At 36.7% G+C, this 24,923-nt stretch overlaps 1 protein-coding gene across 3 annotated transcripts in view; it reads right to left on the reverse strand.

The window, feature by feature from the left end:
• The window catches only part of tasp1 (taspase, threonine aspartase, 1), a 145,175-nt gene that overhangs the window by 56,609 nt on the left and 63,643 nt on the right, over positions 1 to 24,923 (reverse strand). For all 3 annotated transcript variants that reach the window (XR_007933617.1, XM_028820567.2, XM_028820566.2), the window contains exon 11: positions 10,435 to 10,545. Coding sequence is in view for 2 of the 3 variants with exons in the window: in XM_028820567.2 (XP_028676400.1) it covers positions 10,435 to 10,545 (111 nt within the window). In the remaining variant the exon portion in view is untranslated. The remainder of the gene's footprint in view (positions 1 to 10,434; positions 10,546 to 24,923) is intronic.

Here is a 24,923-nt window from a genome sequence, read left to right on the forward strand (position 1 = left end):
AAATGACATTAGGTGGAAAAACTGATTTTGGAGCTTACTTTTGATTTAATTTTCAGATCAATTTACTTTAGCTTTAATAACATTTTAGTTAGAATAACTTGTTTTGTTTGCATCAAAACAATAACTAAAATAAAAAGTGTTTTCCCAAAAACAGTCCTCTTTGAACGACATTTATTTATTTTTATTTCTGTCAATTTATTCTTTAATTATACATAACAGTTTGAACTTCAGTTTACTACAATGATGTTTGGTTGATTAGCAATCTGAACTTTGCTTTTATGAGATGAATTATCTGCATGAGTGTGCCTTATGAAATATTGACTCCACATTTAGGGTTGATTCCCGCCTTGTGCCTCTTTGCTACAGAACACACTTTAGCTTTTTCTTGAACACTGTAATGGAAAAAAGGGTTTGGAGAATGGACGGACAGATTGATGGATGAAGATAACACTCATTTGTTTTGCAGTATTTAAAAATCTAGAAAAGCTATCAATCTAGTTCCAAGTACTGGTACTACCACTGTGCTAACAGAAGGGCAATTACATTTGTTTAGAACACTTACATTATTGACAGAGATAACAGATTACATTTATCCATCCATCTTCCAACACTGCAGTGAAATTGAGAAATTATCCCGGCACACAGTCTAAAATATTAGTTTATAAGAAATTGTCTCTAGACCATCATATTCAGTGCTTCATTCATATAATAACTGACTGATTTTTTTTTCCCCACAATTGTGGTCTTAACTCTAGTATGCATATTAATTAATTGTAGATTTTGCTTTGAAAATAACCTTAGGTAGAATTTATTAAGAAATGCTGTATGTTAGATTTTAATTATCAATTCTTCTGTAATTAAGGTTTTACTCAGTAACTATCTCTTACCTGTGTTTAAACCCTAGAGCCCTTTCTGCTATACTTTCTAAATATATTGTCTGAACATCTACCTCTGACTAATTATACCAATAAAGCTACCTTCTTCAACGTACATTTGTACACCAACATATTTTGCAATTCAAGCACTTTGTCAGAAAAAACACAGTTAATTTTCTAAATACAACAGAACCAAGTCAGGCCAGGAGGAAAACACCACTTGTCTCTGCTCAGTATACTGTTTAAAAAAAAAAAATTAGCCCAAACTTCATCGGACAAAAAATTAAATAAGCCTAAAATTTGCCACTTAAAAGGACCACTTCATATTCCTATATGTTTGAACAAAAAAGGGAAGCGAGTTCTTAGAAACCACAAGCAACATCTGCTAAATGTTACTACACAGCCAGCTTTCTAAGCCACCAACTCATTGTTCACTGTGTTGAACCCCTTTTCATTCAGACAATAAAACAAATGCATGTGGGAAATTATACATTTAAAGGAATCACATTTTCCTAAACAAAGCAAAAAATTTGCACAAAAATCAGCATGAAGTGCATGATGACTACTGTTCAAATTCAATGGATTAATTTCAAAGTACTGGCAAATTCAGAGTTTGATTATTTATTAAAATCTCTCAGATTTATAATATTTAAATATAGTATACATACTGTACTTTGGCATGGGTACACCTTCCCACATTTTAAACCTGCCAGTATCAAAGAGCTCTAATTTAACACATCTGTCTAAGAAACAGAAGGTAACAGAAGAACTGCACAAACTCGCACAGTTCAAATAAAAGCCCTCCAACCCTAGTACAAGCATAACTAAAGAGGTGTTAAAAAGAGTGTTGTTGGTATGCCTTCTCAAAGAAGTCCAACAGATTTCTCACCTTCTTCTCGCACTATCAACTTCAAAATAAAAGAAAACGTTTAGTTAACAAGACAATAATAAGCTTTGTGCTGGAAAAGCTTTAATAAAACAAATATAATTTTAAATAAACAAATGAAACAAAGAAAAAACTAATAAAAAGTAATATTAGACATTTTACCTCTTTAGTACGTATGTGCAGCATCTATCCCATCATTAAATCGGTGGCAGGCAGATTTATATTGGGATGATAGAGAGAGAGAGAGAAGTTGGGAGCAGGCACTGATACAGCGCATTGACGCACCCACCACATGACGAACCAACTCAGGACCCCAGGTTAGGACCCGAGTGCAGCCATGCAATGGGTGACACCTCAGCATCACACTAGTTCAGATGGAATGGAACCAGTGAGAGGTTTTTTATGGTGGCTGGAGTGCCAGTTCTGCCACAAACCCTCAGGTTTTTCCCTGCAGGTTGGAGGACCTACATGCAGGGCTGGATGCAGATTAACGTCATACTCAGAACGGAGCAATTGCAGGTTAAGGGTCTTGCTCAAGGGCCCAACGGAATAGAGTTACTTTTGGCATTTACAGGATTCAAGCCGGCAACCTTCCAATTGCTACAGCAGATCCCTAGCCTCAGAGCAACCACTTTGCCCATGGGATAACAATAATGAAAATAATACGAAATAATAATATGAAAATACTAGGGGGCTTTGCTCGCCAACCCCCATGTTTTGGTTTTCCACATACACACTTTTAAGATTTTTATTTCTTTGAATTGTTGCTATTTCATTAGTTTCACTTTTATTTCAGAACTTCGGTAAAAACACTATTTGGAATCTTTCGAGTCCCATCATGCTGAATCTTTTAAATGAGGTCCGTGAGACATGTTTTTAATGACTTTGTACCATAATCCAGGATAGGTTTCTCTGTTTGGAATTTCAGCACAGACAAAATGATCTACATCATCAGCAGTTAATAATTTTTTTTGCAAAGTAACCAATACATGCATGTGGGGTAAACCCCGTTTTTGAAATTCTCCCACTTAAACTTCAAAGCCTTACAATATTTACATACTTCTGACATATCACCTATGTCCATATATTCGATCTCTATTCGCCTTGTCGTTATTTCTCCGAGTAATAATTTCTCTTTGTTTGCGCTAATGTGATGTTTACTTTCTTTGCTTTGACACTTTCTTCTTCGCTTAGTCGTCAACGTTTCATCTATAACATATTGTCCTTATACGCTTTATATGCGCTGAGAGCCCTGGATCTGTGTGTGCTCAAAACCTTTACACGACTGAGTGTTTTGCAGCCCGTGGTTTTATTTGATATTGGTTGTAAGTAGGGCGTGTCTTGCAAGAATCTCATGTTCTACGTCCCTGCGAGACGGTCCTGGGTCATTCTCTTGGCACAAAGTCTCATGTTTAAAGGTCCCCGTGAGACGCTCCGAGGCCAATCTCTTTCATCTCGCGGGTCTTTTAACTGTCTTCCGTGATTCTTCACGTGTAGATCACGTCTCGTCTCCCTAGTCTTTCTCTCGCAGGATTTTTTTTATAATAGAGAGATAAACTACCAGTAACGGAACACTGCACAATAACGTGCAGTGAATACACTTGGCTTGAGCATTCATAGTTTTCATACTCTTTCTCTGCATGTTTAGCATTTGTTTGCTCAGAGGTTGATGCTGTTCTTTTCTCCACCCTAACGGCCCGCTTCTTTTCTTCTTTCGTCAGCATCTTTTTGCGTTAAAACCGATTAAGTCAGTGTTTATGTTGCAATTGTTTAGTTCGTATTCATACATTTTTCACTTAAGCTGGCACTTAAGTCTGCAATCCGCCTCAAGAATGATTTAAGATATGAAGAGGTAGAGGAAGTGACGGCGAAGGTGGAAGAGAATGAGAACGGCGCCTGTAAGCATGTGCCGCACAGCCGCCCTGCTGGCCGCTGCCGAGAGTTGATTCTACAATAAAATAAAATAAAAATAAAAAGAGGAATAACCTTGGAGGTCACTCATCACTCCGAAAGCGGATAGTAGATGTCACGTAGTATATGTGTACCAAATTTCAGGTCAATAGGTCAAACGGTTTAGAAGCTACAGGTGATTTAAAATCCTGGACAAACAAACAAACAGCCACGGTAGCATATTACATATAAAGATATTATTTAAGCTGAAGAGCAGAGGGCACTTATTTACCTTTGGCTTTTGTTGTGAAGTAAATTAATATTCCAAAATCAGAACTTCCTGAATCTCGCTTTGCTTTAAATTTAGCAACTCTATTACAACAAGAAACATATATGCCTAGTTTTACTTTATCAGATATGAATTTGATTGGTCAGGAATTGATCCTGGATTGAGTAAGGTGGTCACTTGTCAGACACAAAACTGTCTAACAAAAATGCTTACTGGTTGCCCCAGAACACAGCACAATAGCAAGTATCTGCTGCTTCAAGACTACTTCTGGGCTGCATACTCTTCTACTCTATAACCCCAAGTGTAAAGCCTTACGTCTACATGGGAAAGGTGCTATATAAATAAAATGCATTATTATTATTATTATTACATATGTACTTCTAGGTATGTTAGGTTTACGCCTAGTCTGATTCCCAAAAATTTGTAACTCTTCCCTGAACCACTAACCTAAATCTACATGGCCCAAGATGACCAAAGTTTACAACAAATTACTGCTTGTACAATTCCTACAGTAAGTAAAATAAGGAGGTTACCTTGAAATCAAGAGAAAGACATGTTTAATGTAATAATTATTTTACACCACACACAATGTTCAGATTCTTTCTGTCTACAAGCATCTTCTTCCAATTTAGACATATTTTCTGAATTTTTGTCAACCTCTAATTCAGTTGTTTGTATTTGTGGTGTACAAAAGAAGCATGTTTCAAGTGAAAAGGCAACTTAATACATCCATCTGCTATTGGTTTGCTAGTCACCTGCTGCCTAAACAGATACAAATGCTTGATGGCAGACATTACCTCTCTGGCTTATAGCCGAAGCCCTGAAGCAGATTTAGTATGATATAAAATCTCTCAAATCAACAGCTATAAAAATATTAGAGTTGCTTGCTTTTGGTTAACATCCCACATTTAATCGATATCAGTAAATACTCTTACATAGTGTTGCCCAAACAAACTGAATTACAGACTGGCTATCACAACTGACTTACCCACTGCCCACACTGTAAAAAGCAGGTATTGTGGAAGGTGTTCTAAACTAGGCCCATAGTACTAGGGTGTTGTATCGTGTTAGCCATTATGAGTGTAATGACAAGTCAAGTAAAATGACACCTTTTATCGGCTAACTAAAAAAGATTACAATATGCAAGCTTTCAAGGATACTCATTCCCCTTCTTCAGGCAAGGTGTATTATCACTCATCATGAAAGACACTAAAACGAAGCTTGATGTTTCATTGTGTTTCAAGATTCAAACACCTGCCTATACTGAACTACAAAGTTAACAGAACATAGACGGTTAACATGAGCACCAGCATCTACTAAAGGCTGAACTAAGCCTTCAACTGATTATTGTAACTATTTCTCTTTATCATTTATCGTAATTTGAGCTGCTTGTCAATTTGATTTGTGCCACAGTCACTCAAATAACACAGATAATCACAGGATCAAACAAATGTAATGTGTTACAATTAAAGGTAAAGAAAAAAAAATGTGCCTGGAGGAAAGTCAAGATATATTTCTAACATTACTATAACTCTTGTAGCACATGGCTGGCGGTGGCACCCAGCCAGGACACTCAGGAGGACAGGAGGAGGGCTCATGCCTCCTCCGGACCATGACAGGGCGACCGCCCTGGTTCCTTTGGGGGCCACGGGTACAGAGCTTTGAAGCTCAACCCTGTAGGGGCCCGTGGTCACCGCCAGGGGGTGCCCCAGTGCCTGGAGAGCCCTGGACTTCAGCACTTCCATCACACCTGGAAGTGCTGGGGAGAAGAAGACTGGGGACACCCAGAGGGCTTCCAGGAGCACAGCGGGAGCACAGCTGGCACTTCCGCCACACAGGGGAGCGTCCGCGGAGGAGTGTCGGGAAGCACCTGGAGTCCATCCGGGCGTGTATAAAAGGGGCCACCTCCCTGCAAATGATGACTGGAGTCGGGTGGAAGTGGACAAGAGTTGTGTTGGAGAGGAGTGGAGGTGGCCTGAAGGAAAGAGGCACTGGAAAGAGAGGCCTGGTACTTTGGGGGATTGGTGCTGGAGGCACTGGGTGTGTGCGTTGAATACTGTAAATATTGTATATAATAAACGTGTGTTGGGTGACGTAACGATGTCCGTCTGTCTGTGTCCGGGCTGCTTCTCACACTTTAAATAATGAATATTTACAGAATAGCAGAACTGTGAATGAGGCTAAACATATATTTGTGTAATATTTAATAATTATTGCCAACCACTATTTTTCCCCAAACCTTTTGGTGCTACTTTATCCTCGTACACAGCCCTCAAGTAAAGATTGATTTAAATTCCCAACCTGAAACCAAAATCCAAAACAACAGGCATTTACTTTTGCTAAACACTTAATAACTTTTTACAAACTGACATTCACTAAGTAACTTAATGTACAGTTGCAACAGATATGCACTGTGAATGACCACTAAGACACAACTTTAATGTGTTCAAAATAAAGCTGAATTTAAAGCACAGTACTGTATATTTACCTATTTTTGTCATGCTTTGTACAACATGCTTGGGTACTGAAAGGTGCGTCATAAATGTATAATTATTATGTTTTAACTTCAGTTTAGTTTTCATTATCCACTAAGCTTTAAGATGTGTTATTATTTTGGTTAACAAAATGCTTTGTCATTTCAGTTGCAGTTTTAATTAACAACAACAACTTTGATTCATACTGACACAAATTAGTGTGTCCAGTTTCCTTACCTTGCACACCCTTCAGATGAAAGGAAAACTGTAAATACCAAAAGTAAAATCCACACAGATATGGGGAGAAAGCACAGACTACACGCAGACTGTGATCAGGAAAAAATACAGCCTTCTGAAGCTGTGACATTGCAGTACTAACCACTGTACCATTAGGGTTCTATTTAACAACAATTTAAATTTAAAACAATCAAAGCCACCTGAGGACACTAAGGTGTAAAACAAGACGCTACACCTTTCCAGTACCAGGATTCTTACAGTGTTCGATGTATCAAAACTTGCAAACTATTGACTTTTAATAAGCTTCATTGCCATGTATGAGTTCAATTGTTTGATAAATCCTTTCATTATTAAAAAAATGTAAAATAAACATTTAAAGTAACACAACATGCATCTTCCCTTGTAACAAGCAAAACTAACAGCATGCTAAAAAATGAACTCCTTTAAATTAAGTTTAAGTGTGTTTTAAACTTAAGCTTAAGTGTATTTTATTAGCCAGAAAAAAGCAGTTAGATCCAGACAGCAAATATATTTAGCTAAAATGTATTCAACTGAATACAAGTCTTAGAAGGTAGCTCTGTTTATCCAAATGTAACAAGCAAATAAACTTCAAATAAGCAATTCAATATTTCCAAATGTAATTCCCAAATTTAACAGTCTTTTAACCAGGCCTGCATGGAAACCAGAAGCACTTTTCACACATAGCACACTAGCCTTTAGCCTCATGTCAATGAAACATAAATGGTCAATAATTTTAATACAAGGATTGTGCCAAGAATGCATAAATGAAAAAACTGCAACTTCTAAAAGAGAATACACAGAGTTCTGTCAACCTCAAATGTCTGTGGTTCAACCATCTTAATCACACTATCCTAAAATTACATGACAAATTATGCTGGCTGCAGAGTTTTACATGGGATGTATCTGCTTCAGTGTATTCAGCCCGTACTTGGTGAGTGAACCAATTTGTTACTTAGCCTGAACACTACAGCAAAAGAAAAACATTCAGTATAAGCAAGCACCATTTAAAAACGTGAAAACAGTTATTTAGTTGTTCATTTCCATCAATAAAAAATAATGGTCTTGCTTCATAACAGCCACACATGCTGGCACTGTGCTTCACTACATTATTATTAATATTTTTTACTTTTTTCACTTGCTGTGCCTCTGAAAATCAGAAAATGTTTATGACAATGTTGAATGGGTATTTTAAGTTGCATTTATTCCTATTGCAACTTAACTGTTTTTTTGCATTATTTTCCTTCCAAAGTTTGAGATATGCTGTATTAACTTTATACAAACAGACATATTTACACAAAAAGTATTTTATTAGATGTGCTGAAGCTTTCCAATAAAAGTATGTTGTGTCATTTTTGTGATTAACTTAGAACAAGCTGTTCCCCTTTATATAAGCAGCAGCAATTGATGCAGTCATAAATTAACCCTTTAAGCAAAAACCATACCAATCATTAAAACAATTTCAGAAAACTAAAAATGAACTGTGAAAATTAGAAGCTTTATAAGAAAGTGTTCCTTGCACTATTTAATTTGGCTGACTTCATAGAAAATAAAGATCAATGAGTAAATAACAAAGTAATGGTTTATGTCAAATAGGGAAATCAGGAACTTTTTAGAGACACAAAATTTTTTAAACACTTTTTATATTTAGAAATAAGTGATGTCAACTTGAGGAATTTATACAGTTCTTGAGATTCTACTTTCCTTTGAACATAAATGTTTCAGCATAATTTTTGAAGAATAATGAAGTAAAATAATCAAGCCTAGTGTTCAAATCCCACTGCCCAATATGAAATAATTATTTTGACAAAATTTACACTAAAACTACTTTTGACATGATGCAGTTTACATCCCAACAAGTCCTCCAGTGTCTCAGTACCTGTAGGTAACCATTCAATATTATCATTTTCCTATACAGTAATCCCTCGCTACTTCGCGGTTCACTTTTCGCGGATTCACGACTTCGCGGGTTTTTAAATACAAGTGATTGCCCGCCTATCGCGGAAGTTATGTTCCAGACCCATCAGCAACAGGAGAAAATCCGCGATATAGAAAGACCATATAAATAAACATTTTTATAGTTTAAGCCTTAAAATACCCATCCCACATGCTTTAAACACATGTAAAACTTATAAAACACACTTTGTTAACACATATGATATGTGGATGTCGGGCTAAGGATATGAGTAACATCTCACTATTATAAAACATTTTAACTTCACGCAAGACAAGACAGTGAGACAGGAAAATTCAAGGCTTTAAAATTATTGACACGCAGAGCGACAAGCAGCACAAAGCCAGCACAAAGTCCACTTCTCCTTAGCGTTCATTCAGCTCCCCACCCCCTTGACAATGCGAAGTAGCAGGAGCGTACTGCGCCTCCGGGGTGGGGGGGTTTGAGCGAACGTGCATTCAGCCCTCACACCCCCACACACACACTCCTCCTCCTCCTTCTGAACGCGCACAGCGACAAGCAGGCATTTTGGCAGAAGCAGCACAAAGTCCATTTCTGCTCAGCGTGAGTTCAGCTGCCCCCCTTCACAAAGTGAGTGCAAACACATCGACGTCTGATCGCTGCGTGCAGTGTGCAGTGTTGGTCTGCGGTGTTTAAGAATGTAGAAAGTGTTTAAGAGCATAGGAAGTGTTTATAAGAGTGTGGGAAAGGTTAACAAGAGAGTGACAAAGGTTTATAAGAGTGTGGGAAGGGTTTATAAAGCCTTAAAATATGTATAAATAATAAAATAAATATAGGTCGCTACTTCGCGGATTTTCACCTATCGCGGGGGGCTCTGGAACGTAACCCCCGCGATAGGTGAGGGATGACTGTATCACATTTTTTCACGTACCATATATTTTCATTATTACAATTATGTTGCATTGCTTTTTTACTTTATTTATTACACCTTGTACATTACTGTTTTTTGCTTTCATTATTATGCTATATCATTCTATGAGAAAAAATATTTTCTTGGGCTCAGCTAAGAGAAACACTGATAAACTTTTGTTCCCAGAGATTTTCTACTATGAATAGGAGGCTGAAGGTACTTGTTAAACACTTTTTGCACTAGTGTTCTAAAACAGTATTAAATGTTAGAAAAAATGTGTTACCATACCCTGGCATCTGAGGCCCACGACCCAGACAAGTTGATGAACCACACCTGCTGATATGTTTAACCCTGGAAGTTTTGAATTGCAGTCCTCCGTAACTTTTCAACCTTCAAATTTCTGCACACTTTGACAGCACTCGGGGAACATAATGGCAAGAGCACCAAAAGCTCCTCAGTTAACTTCTGCATTCATCTGTCAACTATTATTGGGTCTCCTGGCAGAGGCCAATTGCGGATTTGTGCATACTAAAAGATTCTTTAATAAAATCTACGTATAAAACTATTACTCATATTGTGATTGATCTGAGTTCACATGTTATTTTGTTGTCACTGTGTCTTTGAGGCAGCAGTGTAAGTGGAACAACCTTTCCACAGAGTTCAAAAGGGAAAATTTCCTTTTACTAAAAAAATGTCACAGTATGAATTGATCTATTGAAATGTTTACTTGGCAAAACACAAAATAAACACATGCAAATTAAAATGAAAATCATTAGCTTTTTCCCCATTTTTAATCAAATAACCCCTGCTGATTAAGTGGCAGGAAAGCTACTGAAATAACCAATTGTTGATATCTCAGATATGTTTTAATTTTAATATTGTGTGCTTTCTAAAGTATACCACAGTACCCTCTGTCAAATAAGTACTTAAAAGTACTTACTGATGAATTTATTTTGCATAGTCTCCAGCAAGGCAAGATGAGCATCTTCTGACTGCAATGCTATTGAACATTCCCTGGCCAGCATTGTCCTAACAAGATGCTCTCCACAGCCTGCAAAAAAAGATAGAGAAGAAAACAAATTAATAAAAATCATATATACATATATAGTATGAATACATATACAAATGTATACTAAATATAAATAGGAAACAATGAACATTACCACTTGTAGTGCTAAACATTATCATTATGGCCATAGAGTTATTCTTGGAATAAAAAAACAAGATAATCATGCTACAGAACCTTTATACAAGCAATGTGTGTTGCTCCAGTGATTTGCAGAGGAACTTTTGATATGAAAGGTGTGGGAAAAGAGAACTACAAAAGGTATCCTCTTTACAAGGAAACCTGCAGAACCTTGCCATGTCGCCATCTTTTTTTTGCCAGAAGATAAATAAATACAAGATAACTTGGAAGCATTCCCAAACCATACACTACCATTTCCGTCACTATTTAATCATTAATGCCCACAACAAAAAAGACTTACAAATGACAACAGCCATGCATTAGTCAATGTCAAGCTCAAAAGACCATTGCCTGACTTATCCAATCATGAATTTCCAGCTTTTTGGTAAACTCAAATGCACTTAAATTCGAACAGGAAAAATCTAATGTCAAACTCTCCAACACCACTCCACTTCAGAATTTACAACAGTTCACAAATGACTTTCTAAAAGAACCTGACAGATAATTTGATAAACAATTCCAGATGCATGTCAACACTGAATAACTATTCCAAAAGTCATAATTGTAGTACTGTATACAAAGTTTAAACAGACATTTTCAATATTAATGCAAATTTTCATTACAAAAGGTTAAGTTCTGTATAGTGAAAACTATATAGAAAACATCTTCTCCTAAAATGGCATCTTATCAAGGTGGGGGATGAAAATCTGATCAGCAAGTTACTCTATAAAAATGATTGCAATAATTACAATTTTTGAAAGGCCACTTTAAAATCGGGAAAATTATAAAAAAAAAAAAAATTTGAATTGCTTAAATAAGATGATACTCAAATATTTAATTTTACACAGGTGCATTGAATGAGTTGGTCTAACACTCTTACTGTAACCCTTAGCAAAATTAAATCACCAAAATTGGAATATTTATTGAGGCTGACACCCCCCAAAATATTGTAATAAAGGTACAGAAAAACATTTACAGAAAAAAGAATTTATAAAATGTAACTACAGACAGGGGCATATCTTATTAAGGGTGGTGCCAAACCTCCCATGTTCCAGGTCAGAACATGCTGTTTGTTGCTCAAAGACCCAATCAAGGTATCTAAAGTTGGAGTAGCTACTGATAATTTGTTTAAGGCAGAATATAACACTCAATGAGGACAGACAGTCTAATTAAAAATTGTCTCTAAAACCTGGTCTACTATACAGTAGCAGTTATATAAATAAGGCACAGACAGACTTGGGAAATAAAGTTAATTTGTTTTCTTTGTGAATAGACAAATGGAGTGAAAAGTCCCACTTGCACTGGGTGCTGGTGAATTCTTGCTTAATTCTTTTGTCCCAAGCAAGAGTGAATTTATACCAGCTGACTACAGACAAAGTAACATACTCAGACAGAGACAAACAAGCCAATAGCTACTTTACCACTTTTTACCTAAACAAGAAAGGAAAATTAGATAGCATGCCTTAGTCTGTTTAAGATCTAGTGGTGCCTTCAGAAGTAGTTTTGACAAATGATTTCTACAAATGTTTAACAGCTAAAACTCTGCGTGCCACAGAATTTAGAGGCTGCAACCACATAGTTCTGTCTTCTTGACAGAGAATTGTCCTGGCTCTGAAAACAAAGATACACAGACCTACAGGCTTCAAGTGCAACAGCTGGAAGTAATGCTTCATTTGTTTTATTTCTGGAATAAGTGTTAAAAAACAAACAGGAAATAGAATGTTTACGACAATTTTATGCAACACAAAGCAATTATATGCAGAAAAGATATTACAAAATTAGCTACAAAAAACCCTTACTAACAATTCATCTTTTTGTTTTTAAACTTTTTTTCAAAATGCTGGATTACCTCAAATTTAACGTGAGATGTTAAGGTATAGCTTGTGGATCTAATCAGGGACAACAAAAAAATATTGATAAACTTTAAAGGACACACATTTTTCTTTTCCTTTATTCAATTCAATGCAACTTTGTTAATAATATGGGAATTTGCTGCATATAATAGCATAGGAAGCAGTACTGAAGTCCACTTGAAAGAACTTTATTCCTTGACAGTTTTGCTTCCTGTATGATACTATGGTACCCTAAGGTAGAGTGGTGTTTAAAGCTGAATTTTTATTACACTTCTGCCACCCACAACTCGCCTCAGCTACAGTTACTCCCATCCACTCGTGAACATGACATACCTGACAAACAGGCATGTGAAAAAGTAAATATATCCCATGAAATGTTTTTTTTTTTTCTAGTGGACATATCAAGATTTGATATTAAATGAAACAGTATATATAGATAAAGGTGATATAAAAAAAATCATACCACATTTACATTTTGTAGTCCATTGTAGAATTTGAATAAACATAAACATAGATTTTACAACTGGAAAATGCAAGCAAATACACACCTACATTTACCGCAATCTCAAATACTAAAAAAGAAAATTAAGAACACCAGACCAGATGAAAATAATTTGAACATCAATAGAAAGGATCTTGGAGGAACTTGTCTTATTTAAACGTCAAACATTATGTTTGGTTGGCTGTTTCTTGTTGAAGTGTGTTTTATCACCATGTCTAGATCAAAAAAGCACTCTTTGGCCTTCGGAAAGAAGGTTATACACATCTATGAGTCTGGGAATGGAATTAAAAAGATCTCCAAATAATTGGAAATCAGCCATTCCACTGTGGAGAAGATTTCCAACAACTGCCAACTAGACTAGGCCAGTAAGTTCAACCAAAGACAAGCACACATTATGCTGAAGGAAGTTTCTAAAAACCCTAGAATTTTATCACAAGACCTACAGGTAACTGTTGCTGCTAGTGCTGATGTCAAAATACACAAATCTACCATTAGAAAGAAGCTGTACAAATTAAATCTACATAGGTGGTGTGCCAGGAACAAACCATTGTTGTCCAGGAAGAACATTAGAGAAAGACCAAAGTTTACCCACAAACACCTAGCCAAAGACCAGCCCTTCTGGAACAATGTGCTTTGGACAGACTATACAAAAATAAAAGTTATCTGGCACAATACCAGAAGACATGTTTTGTGAAAAAACACAAGACAGCCTTTAACCAGCCACCTGTAAAGTGTGGTAAACGTTATAGTTTAAGGGTGCCTTGTTGCATCTGGGCCTCGTCAGCTCCTCATCACAGAATTCACTACGAATTCTACATTGAACTAGAGGGTGCTTAAAGATAATATGAAATCATCTGTGAGAAGATTGAAGCTCAGCTGAGACTAGACCTTGCAACATGTAAAAATCCATAAATATACCAGTAAATCCACCAGGAAATGCCTATAAAGAAAGAAATGGAAGGTTATTTAATGGCCAGGTTAAAGTTCTGAATCCCACTGAGATGCTGAGAGAGTCTGAAATAGCTGTGCATGCAAGAAACCCCACAAACATCGCACAGCTGAAAAATGAGTGGGAAAAACTCTCTCTAAGTCAATGTCAGAAACTGACAGACACCTACAGGAGACACCTAGTTAAGATTGCTTCTCATAAAGGGGGCAAAACCAGCTATTAGAGCCAAGGATATACTTACTTTTTCAAAAGAAGGAAATGATATACTTATTCATTTTCCACTGCATAAATTTAAGTAAAAAAAAAAAAAAATCATTTTTTTTTCTTTTCAATTACATCAACTTTATCTGTTCAGATACTATTCAAAGAAAGATAAAATTTTGACATGCCCATATATGTTAAAAAAAGAAAAAACATTTTATGGGTGAATTTACATTTTTGCATGACTGTACGGATAATGCATGGTAAAGCTTTTAAACATCCATCTCAGTAAGAAAATGTTGACTGGTGTATCCTCTTATCAATAACAATTGTAAATAACTGATGTGTAATATATTCAATTTTCCCTTTTCAATTCCAGTAGCCTTAAAATCTGCATTGGATGTTCCATGTTTTAGGTTTATAACTGCACTTTCCATTATTATATGCTATATAAACACAGTACTTACACTGAATATATGCAAATGTCTAAATTCCTATGCTCTTCTGGATTCACTAATAATTAGCGTGACTGACAATTACAAGTGCAACTTTTACTTTCAATTAGTACTGGGCGGTATGACAAAAATTCTATATCATGGTAATTTTCAAAATTATACCGGTTTCACGGTATTGGACGGTATTTTTTTCCCATGCAAGAGAGGATGTTAACCACATTTTCCACTGCAATTACTGGCTAAGAATAACCTATTCCACTGTCATGAGAATTTTTTAATATGCACACAAGTATTAATACAGGTTTGCATGGCCCCATAAAGTAATAGTTTTCAAGGGGGTGGCACTAATGAAGAGAAGGAATCACATTGCATAACAGATGCAGTCAAAATAGAGCCTTTTTATTGAACAAAGATTGCAAACAACTTAAACTAAAATTTTGACAACATATTTTCAACCATCCAAAGAGGCATTTAGACTTAGTAAAATATCCAGAGGTGCTTGTCAAAAGTTGTATTGCACTGAACATGTCTTAGAAAAGGAATAAATAGTAAATATTTTTTGTAAACCAACTACACTTTGTTAATGTTAACAATCTCTGTCCACTGACACATTAAAGTGACTTTTTAAAAAACTTTACCATCATTAAATTGCATAATATTTAACCTATATACTATTACTTCCAAGACTTCAAGCCCAGGTGCATTACACAGTATTCACCAAATTAAAAAAAAATAAAACAAGTGCAACTTGACATCTTTACCAGCTGAACCATCATTAAGGCAAACTGCATTAATATGGATCTTGCTTCAAGCTAAGCTATATACATAAATAATAAAACTGCAACTTGCATTTATAATGCTATTTGTGGTATAGCCCTATGGAAGCATATTAGGGCCACAGTGAAGAAAAAAAAAATACAGACACAGTGAAGAAAAAAAAAACTGTCAAGAATAAAGTCGACATGTTGACTTTATTCTCGACATTTCCACTTTAATCACGACACTTATGTCGAGATTAAAGTCGACAATTCTACTTTATTCTCACCGTTTATGTCAAGATTAAAGTTGACATTTCCACTTTATTCTCATAGTTTATTTTGTCATTAAAGTAGAATGTTGTAAACTAAACTTCATCCTAAAATCAATGTTTAATTTACTAGATTTTCTCAAACCCCGTAATAAAAGTTAATGTAGTACATTAAATGTATTGTGCTGTGTTCCCCGACCCAGTTGTTAATTGCTACGTGCTCCTTAAACTGACTTCCTCTTGCTCTAAGAGGAGGCGCAGGCAGCGATCACCACACAGAATACATTACCTTCATGATATTTGGGTGCTCTGAAAATGTAGAATGCCAAGATAAATTTTCATGATGAAATGCATTAAAGCAGGTATTAAACATGCATGGTAGTGCTGCTTCCTCGCATGTAAGGGGTCCCCAGGTGTACGTTCAGTATAGAGAACTTTATGGCAGGTGTGACGAGGATGTTGAATGGGTATCGCACAGGTTTAACTTAAATATTGTGTAAATGTTGGGTTCGTGATCTGGTGGTCGGAGACACGAACACAGAATTTAATGGATGTTCTTCTGAGCGGCCTTTCTTTATTGCATGCATGCTGTCTCTGTCTGATGTACCAAACCCCCAGTTCCTATCTTTCCTGTTTCTTTCTCCACATAACCAATCACCACACGATAAACGTCTTTGTGAAATTAAAACTAGTTATAAACTTAGACCACAGAGTGTTCAGAACTTTAAAAAAATCTTTGTTATACATGTTTACTTATGCCATCCATTCAGGGTTGCACCCATCCCAGCAAGCACTGTGTGTGAGGCAGGGGCAAATCCTGAACAGGGCGCCAGCACATCGCAGGGTGAAATGAGCAATACATACACTAGCAGGGTCAATATAGCATAACAAAACCCCACATCCTACATGACTTTGAAAAAAACTGAAGCACGCCGAGTAAACCCACCAGGAAAACATGCAAATTCAAGGCAGGGAACACCCGGGACCCCTTTGCTGCGATGCAGCATTGCACCCTCCACGCCACCGTGCCCCCACATGATTAATACATGCTTTAATGCATTTCATCATGAAAATGATATTTATCTTAGCATTTTAGATGTTCAGGGAGCAGAAATATCATGAAGGTAATGTATTCTGTAGGGTGATCGCTGCCTGCGCTTTCTCTTAGAGCAAGAGGAAGTCAGTTTAAGGAGCACGTAGCAATTAACAACTGGGTCAGAGAACACAACACAAAGCATTTAATGTGCTACATTAACTTATTACGGGGTTTGAGAAAATCTAAAATTAGGGTTAATTAATGACAGATTACAAGAATAAAGTCAAAATGTCGACTTTATTCTCGTCATAAGCGCCGACATTACAGTGGAAATGTCGAGAATAAATTCAACATTTCGTTACACTATTAGAAAGTACCGAAAAAAAAATAAAACAAGTACAACTTGGATTGCAGTATTATCCAGTTGTAAAGAAACAGTATTCACACATTTGAACATAATGGTCCACATCCGACCTTATAAAATCAAAGTATCTCCAGACAACAGAGACGGCTCCTTTTTTCGGCAAAGGTTCTTCTGTGTCATCATGTTCAACTATATCGTCTGCTACAGCTTCAGTTTCAAAATGTTCTCTGTTCATTTTCACCATTCAATACCTCCACTAACGCATGTACTCCATTGTATATATGTTTAGCAAGGCAGCAGTGAAAAAGGTCCCCCCTTAAACAGTTTCCTGCAGCGCCACGTTCTGAACATTGTTTAGGCTATTTAAACTGGTGTTGCGGTATAAGAAAAATCCCTATCATAACAAAAATAAAAAATGGTTTTTGGTATGAACCGGTATACCGCCCAGCACCACTTTGAATGTAATTCTTAGCTAACCACTCACACAATTTATCACTTTCCTTAACTAATTACTGTTTTATTTTGCCAGCTACACAGTGTATTTGTACTTAATGGTTAAAGCCATTAAATTTGCAAAATTTATATTTCATGCTTTATAAAAAAAGAATGGTTGCTTTCAGATTGTCTCTTTCCCATTTTCACGTTCCTCATGAAAAATATTGTTATCCCACGTTTCGTCATCATCTTCTCTTTATTTCATCAGAAGAATTAAAGGGAATTCCCTTACACATACTAAGTGTTTCCCACATGAAGATAAAATTATGAATATTTGATCTTTACTTATTTAAAACTATGCTTCAAGTGTCAAAACATTTAAAATGATAACTCCTGTTAAGATCCTGCTAAAGAAGTGTTTAGACTAAAAACATTTCGGCATTATAATGAGATTATCACATTCTGTCACTGTTATCTACTTTTGGACTCTGTCTATACTCAGCATTTGATTCTGTGCCATCCTAATGTGGAATGTGTAGCATTTGTAAGTGGAATTTGTACATTTTAAAGCACAGACATGTATAAAATAGGTTTGTAATCTGGTATTTGATTTAGTGCCAGAAAAAAAAAAAAACTCAAGTTTATGTACAAAATTTGCAAAATCTAATAAGAGGTATCATGGAATATAGTGAACCTTCAAAGTTTTCATCAGTGGCACTTGATGCCCAATATGATACAGCACGCTAACAATACTGCTATCATGTTCACATGAGAGGAATCCAATTGACACAATAGTTGTCATATTAATATGAGAAAAGCAAATTACTTAAATTAATTTTTTGTTGCAGTGCCAAGGCCTCAAATTATATCCCTTTGCAAAACTTCTAAATATTGTCAAGCTAATTATAGGACTACTTAAGAGACTAAAAAAGAAAATGAAAGAATCAAGTGGAGGATTAACATACAGTATATCATCTATCTGCTGAATAGAGCCAACTCCCTTCTGGAGAAACAGGGTAGCAGGGTGAGAATATTGTTTTTCAATTTAACTAATGTACTCAACAACATACTGCTCAAAACTACAGGGAAAGAAGCTCCAGTCAAAATGGGTTGATGCTACTACTGTGTCCTGTATAATGGACTACTTAACTGTTAGACCACAACTTTTACAGCTTAACAACTGTGTATCAAGTATGGCCATGAATAGCACAGGGGATTCACAGGGAAATGTACTGGTTCTGTTCCTGGTTACCCTGTACAACTTAGACTTTAGATACAGTCATCTTGTTATCTGCAGCAATTTTCCAATGACACGGGCATAGCTGGGTGCATCAGTGGTAGGCAGGAGAATGAATATAGGATACTAGTGGAGGAATGGTGCAAACTGAACCACGTACTGTATAGCTCAACATCAGTAAGAGAAAGGTAGATAATCATACACTTCAGAAGGGTCAGGTCCACTCTGCCACCCAATTCTCACTGATGGTGAAGATGTAGAGGAGGGTGAGGACATTTAAGTACTGTACCATGGGGTGCATCAAAATGACATGCTTGTCTGGAGTATGAACACAGAGGCTATATAAAAGTAGGGTCAGAGTTGCCTCTATTACTTGTGGAGGCAGTGGTTGTTTGTTGTATGCAGGCCACTCTTAGGGCTTGTTTATACTTCAAGCTCAGAACACATACGCGCCCGCATCATGGCTGCCACATGTTCTCAGCGTTCATTTAATGCATCCTCTGAGCAGGTCCTCAGAAATTAACGCGATGTGTGCAAGAGTTGCAGTACCAGCAAAAAGTCGGGGGGCGCAGTGTGCTAAAAGTTGGAATGTGACATCAGAGTCTGTGTTTACTATCTACATGTGACAGAAAGCTGCTTTGAGGATCCTACAAGATCGGTGTGCGCTCTTCGATGTTTGATAAATGGTTCGACGTGGTGAAGCAAAATGCCGACATACAGATGTATTCGTGGCGCTTTTATATTCAATCGTCGCATATTCCCGATCGTAATGACACGATACATTTTAAAAGTCTCACATACCATCTTCTGTGCCGTCTTTTTTTTCTAGGGCTTCCTCTGGTCCTGACAGTAGCGAATCGCCAGCAATAGATTGCCACACTGAGCACATTAAATGTATGATATTCCAACTCTCTGCACATTTAGAATCCTTAGATTTATACTTGATATCATTTTCATGATGAAAAGCTTTAATGTATGTATATTACATTTTACAGATAAATCGGTAATTTTGTTTAAATAATGAATACTGTTAATAATTACACACATGGGGGTGACATAGTGGCAGAGCGTTAGCGCTGCTGTCTTGCAGGGAGTCACGTTGCTAATATTCCTTGCCTGGAGTTTCCATATTTTCCTGCTGGGTTTCCTCAGTGTGCTCCAGTTTCCTTCCAAAGATATGCAGATTTGGGGATTTGGTGCCGCTAAAATGACGCTAGTGTATGTGTGTGCTTGTATTCACCTTGCGATGAGCTGAGGCCTCGTCCAGGGATTGTTTCTCACTCGTGCCCAATGCTTGCTGGAATGGACACATCCCTGGATTTAATCAATAAACATCCTTTTCAGAGATATTATGGTATCGTGTCATCGGAATTTAATGGGTGTTCTAGGCAATTCACCACACAGAGAAGCCGAACATGTTCTCACCGTGATAATATCTCGCACTGCCACCTGGCGGATTCCTCTAGATTTCCGTAAAGTATGCACGCAAGTATAAACACTACAACGCTTGCATAGCAGGAGTGTCCGCTGCAGCATGCGTCGCATCGCGTGAAGTATAAATTCGACCTTACATGTTTTCAAACAAGTCTGTAGTGTCCACTGAAATTCATATGCTGGTTGAATGTAATTAGTGCAGGTGATACCAACAGAATAAACAATCTGCCACACTGGAAGTCAGGCTGGACTCACTGAATTTAGTGGTAGAACAGAGTTCACTTAAGAAGCTAACTGCCATTCTAAACAATTACTCTTAAACTCTGGATGACGTTTTAGCTAAACAGAGAAGTACAGTATATCAGTAACAGACAGACAGATGGATTGCTTCAAGGAGTGCAATGTGAGATCATTTCTACCCTCATCAATCAGGCTCTATAACGTGTCACCCCTCAACCAAGGCGGTATTGTTTCCTGTGTGTTGCATGGTACTGAGCTAGTCCAGCGAACATCTAATAGACAAAGAACCTGTGTGCAATATACTGTACCAAATACTGACATCCTGTACTGTAAAACTGAAACTGATAAGGCAAAGAAGATTCTACTCGAAGCTTGCATTATGGACCATTTGTAAAGTGAAATTTGCTGCAACTCTATATTGTATTTTCTTTATTTTTTATCTTATATTATACTTCTTTTCTAGCCATCCCTTTCCTCTTTTTTTAATTAAGCTGCAATTATTATATTGATATTCCTTTCATTAATTAGATGCACATTTGGGCCACTTATGGCTACATCTTGGCTAATTGGTTACCAAAAAGTAAACAGTTATTGTTTAAGCATCAGTAATTATATTAAAATTTCTTTCATTAATTATATGTATACTTTGGCTACCACAAAGTAACAAGCTATTGTCTTTTTGTTAAACTTAAATAAAGTAACCAGCCTTTTAGTGTTTTTTACAGGTTTTTTTTTCCCCCCTTCTTTAACGTCATACCCTTGGGTCTATTATTTTTGGACTTTTTAAGATTATATCATTAGTCTATCGTAGTCTATTTCCATGACCAAATAGTGAACTTTGTGAGCAGGAATGTCAAGGGTCTCAATCATGAATTAAAGAGAAAGAACATACTCTTGCACTTAACAAGTCTAAATGCAAAGACAGTATTTTTACAGGAGACTCGCTTATTAAGCAGGTACCAGTTTTAGGGCGCAAAGAGTGTGGTCTGGGAAAATTTTTCACTGTAGCAATACAAAGAAAACCAGGGCTGTGGGAATCTGAATACATATAACTATCCCATTTGTAGTGTCAGATGTAATATCAGATTCTGAAGGGAGATAGGTCATGGTGACAGGAAATTTATCTAATAGTAAAGTGATTTTGATTAATATCTATGCATCTAACGCAGATGACAGAGCTTTCTTCCAAAATGTATTTGCAACTACCCTAATGTGAACACTCACAAAATTATAATGGATGGAAACTTAGTGTTTTAAATCCAAACCTGGATAGATCCTCAGATACAACAGTGATAACATCTAATACTGCAAAGATAATTACACAGTTTGCAACAGATCATAACTTATCTGACCCATGGAGGTTCTTAATCCTAACCTATGAGCAAACTCCTTCTTCTCACCTGTACATCATTGTTAGTCAAGAACAAATTATTTCCTCATAGGCAGGAATTTCTTGCCTACTATTAAATCTTGTACGTATGACATTATTGACATCTCTGACCATGGAGTTTAAATTACTGTGTCCTACACACTCATCTCACACCCGGTGTCTTCACCCCCTGTCATTACCTAATGAGAACTATACAGAATTCATATCCATGCAATTTTATTGAGACAAATCCATCCTCAGAGGTCTCAGCAGGTATATTCTGGGAAACTCTGAAGGAATTTTTAAGAGGACTGATCTTTCACACAAAAATAAAATGGAAACTAAGAAGGCATCTGAGTTAATCAGCAAAATGACCAGAATAGATCTAGAATACACTAGGTCTCCAAATGAGGCACTCTATAGGAAAAGACAGGTTTTGTAATCCCAATTTAACCTCTTGACAGCTTAGTTTTAATCGTGACCTCTTTATTATGAACACAGAGAAAAGGTAAGGAAGGAAATAAGATCTTAGCCCAACAACTCCATAAGCAAGTAGTACGTAAATCAATAACAGCAATTAACAACACAGTTGGAGATAAAATTATTGACTATAAAAATATAACTGACACATTTAGAGAGTACTAGAAGTCCTTCTATTCTACTCAGTTTCAGAAAAGATGAGACACAATCAAATGAATTTCTTGATTCATTAGAGATACCACATCTAGATTAGTCTTAGTGCTGCAGAACTGGATAAACCTCTGATACTTTCAGAATTACTACATGCTATAAAACTCACTTCAATGTGAGAAAGCAGCTGGCCCTGATGGCAACTCAGTGAAATTTCAAAAAATAAATAAATAAATTCTCAAATAAGTTAGCTCCACTACTGTGATGAAGCGGGTTCTTTATGCTCCCTGTAACTTTTTGGGAGCTTTTGAACCCGACACTGTTGGTAATGTCACCGGATGAGCTGATCAGTGAGGACACAACGAAGTAAGAGGATGGTGCAAAAAGATGCAAAGTGCTTATTAAAAACAAAACAAAACAGTGTTCAAAGAAACAGTGCAGTGCATCCAAAAGTCATTAAATAAATAATCCGTTAAAAACAAATGAAAAATGAGGAGGTTAAAGTCCCATAAATAGATCCAGTTAAAACGTGGTTAAAACAATGGCAGGAAGTAGTCCTTTAAAACAAAACTCGGTGCCTTCTTTAACTGACAACTCCCCCATCCAGGATATGCACCAGGGGAGTTGCCCTACCTGCAGCTGTCCTTCTGTTCCTGCTGGTCTGTTTGTCTTCCCGGACCCTGGCTCCAGTGGGCTCCACCAGACCGTGACTTGGGCTCCCCAGCAACCAAGGCGCTCACACTGGGGCTTTCACTTCCCAAGTCCTAAGACTCCCGCGACCTTATGCGGCAAGCCAACCACCTTCCTGGGTCAAAGAAATGACTAGATGGTCTAGCCTCTAGCCATTAGCAGGGAGAATCAACATTGTTAAGATGACCATCCTTCCCAAGCTGCTCTTCCTATTTTAAAGTATCCCCGTATACATTACCAACTAATTTTTTAAGAAATCAGACTCAATCATAACTTCTTTTATTTGAAATTTTAAACATCCACGCATCTAAAGCATGACTCGACAATAACCTAAAGCAGAAGGGGGCATGGCACTACACAACTTTAAATTTTATTACTGGGTGGCAAATATACAAGCTATAAAGACCTGGACATCGACATAAATTGATGAATATCCATAAGCCTGGTCTGCAATAGCAATAAAATCTTGCAGTACTTCTTTATATTTCCTTTTCTGTGCCCCAGTTAATACAAACTACCACCATTACACTGAAAGTCCAATTACCCTTCATTTTCTCAGAATATGGAACCAATGTAGGAAGCACTTTAGGACAGAAAAGCTTTTATCTGTTGCACCACTACATAACAACAGTTTTCCACCCTTTTAAGCATATACACTATGCAATGTCTGGAAAATGTCCGGGATTAAAACACTTAGAAACTTTAAATAGACACTGTCTTTGCATCCTACGAACAATTATGCTTCAAATACAACTTCTCATCAACACATTTCCCCCACTACTTTCAAGCGAGAAACTTTGCTAAACAGAACATTACAAATTTTCTACATCTTCCACCTTATTTTATTCCAGAAGAATTATTGATCAGGCTTGAAGACTCAGATAGCACCTCTACAATTTATGAAAATATTTTAAAATCTCTTCCTTTCAAAGACTCCAGAGTACATTGAGGAAAGGATCTGTCACTCAATATTTCAGAAAAGGAATGGAAGACAGCCATGTACAGAATAAACTCGAGGTCCATATGTGCAAAGCATTCAGTCATTCAACTTAAAATCTTTCATCAAGCACATTTATCTTGTTTAAAATTTTCCAAAATGTTTCCAGGAAAAGATTCAACCTTTGAACGTTGCAATCTATCTCCAGCCTCACTGGGCCACATGTTCTGGATGTGCACTAAATTAACACATTTTGGACAAAAATCTCTGCATGCCTATCAGACAGCCTTGGTGTCACAATCACTCCCAATCCATTAACAGCTGTCTTTGATGTACTCCCAGACTGCTTTAAAGTGGAGAAGGACAAATAAACTAATTTCCTCTACTACACTACTAGCACACAGACTTATCTTGCTCAACTGGAAGAATCCCACCCCACCACTCTTAAGTCAGTGGGTAATTGATGTTCTATACTACCTACAATTGGAAAAAAAATGTAATTCTCACTTAGAGGATCTGTTCAAAAACTTTTTCAAAATATGGTAGGATCTAATCAATAACATTTTAGAATAAGCTACCATTTCAGGGAAAAGAACACCCTGCTTTTCTTGCTCATTTTATAGAGTAGCTCTGGTTGCTGGCTCCTCTCTCTATCTCTTGGGTGGAGGACATATTTTGCTTCGATTTGTTAAATTTGACTTCACTGTATGGCATCAACAAAAATAAAAGAAGGAGTAGTTTCATTCCATTAGGGTAAGTTTCATAAAATCCATTCTTTTCTCTCACCTAGACCGTAAAACAAACCTGCATGCCAAATTTAAAAATTCTAGGACTTGGGGTTTAGGAGATCTAGTGATGAATAAGTCATTATGTATTATACAGTG

This window comes from Erpetoichthys calabaricus, chromosome 15, assembly GCF_900747795.2.
Source record: "Erpetoichthys calabaricus chromosome 15, fErpCal1.3, whole genome shotgun sequence".
Taxonomy (NCBI): domain Eukaryota; kingdom Metazoa; phylum Chordata; class Cladistia; order Polypteriformes; family Polypteridae; genus Erpetoichthys; species Erpetoichthys calabaricus.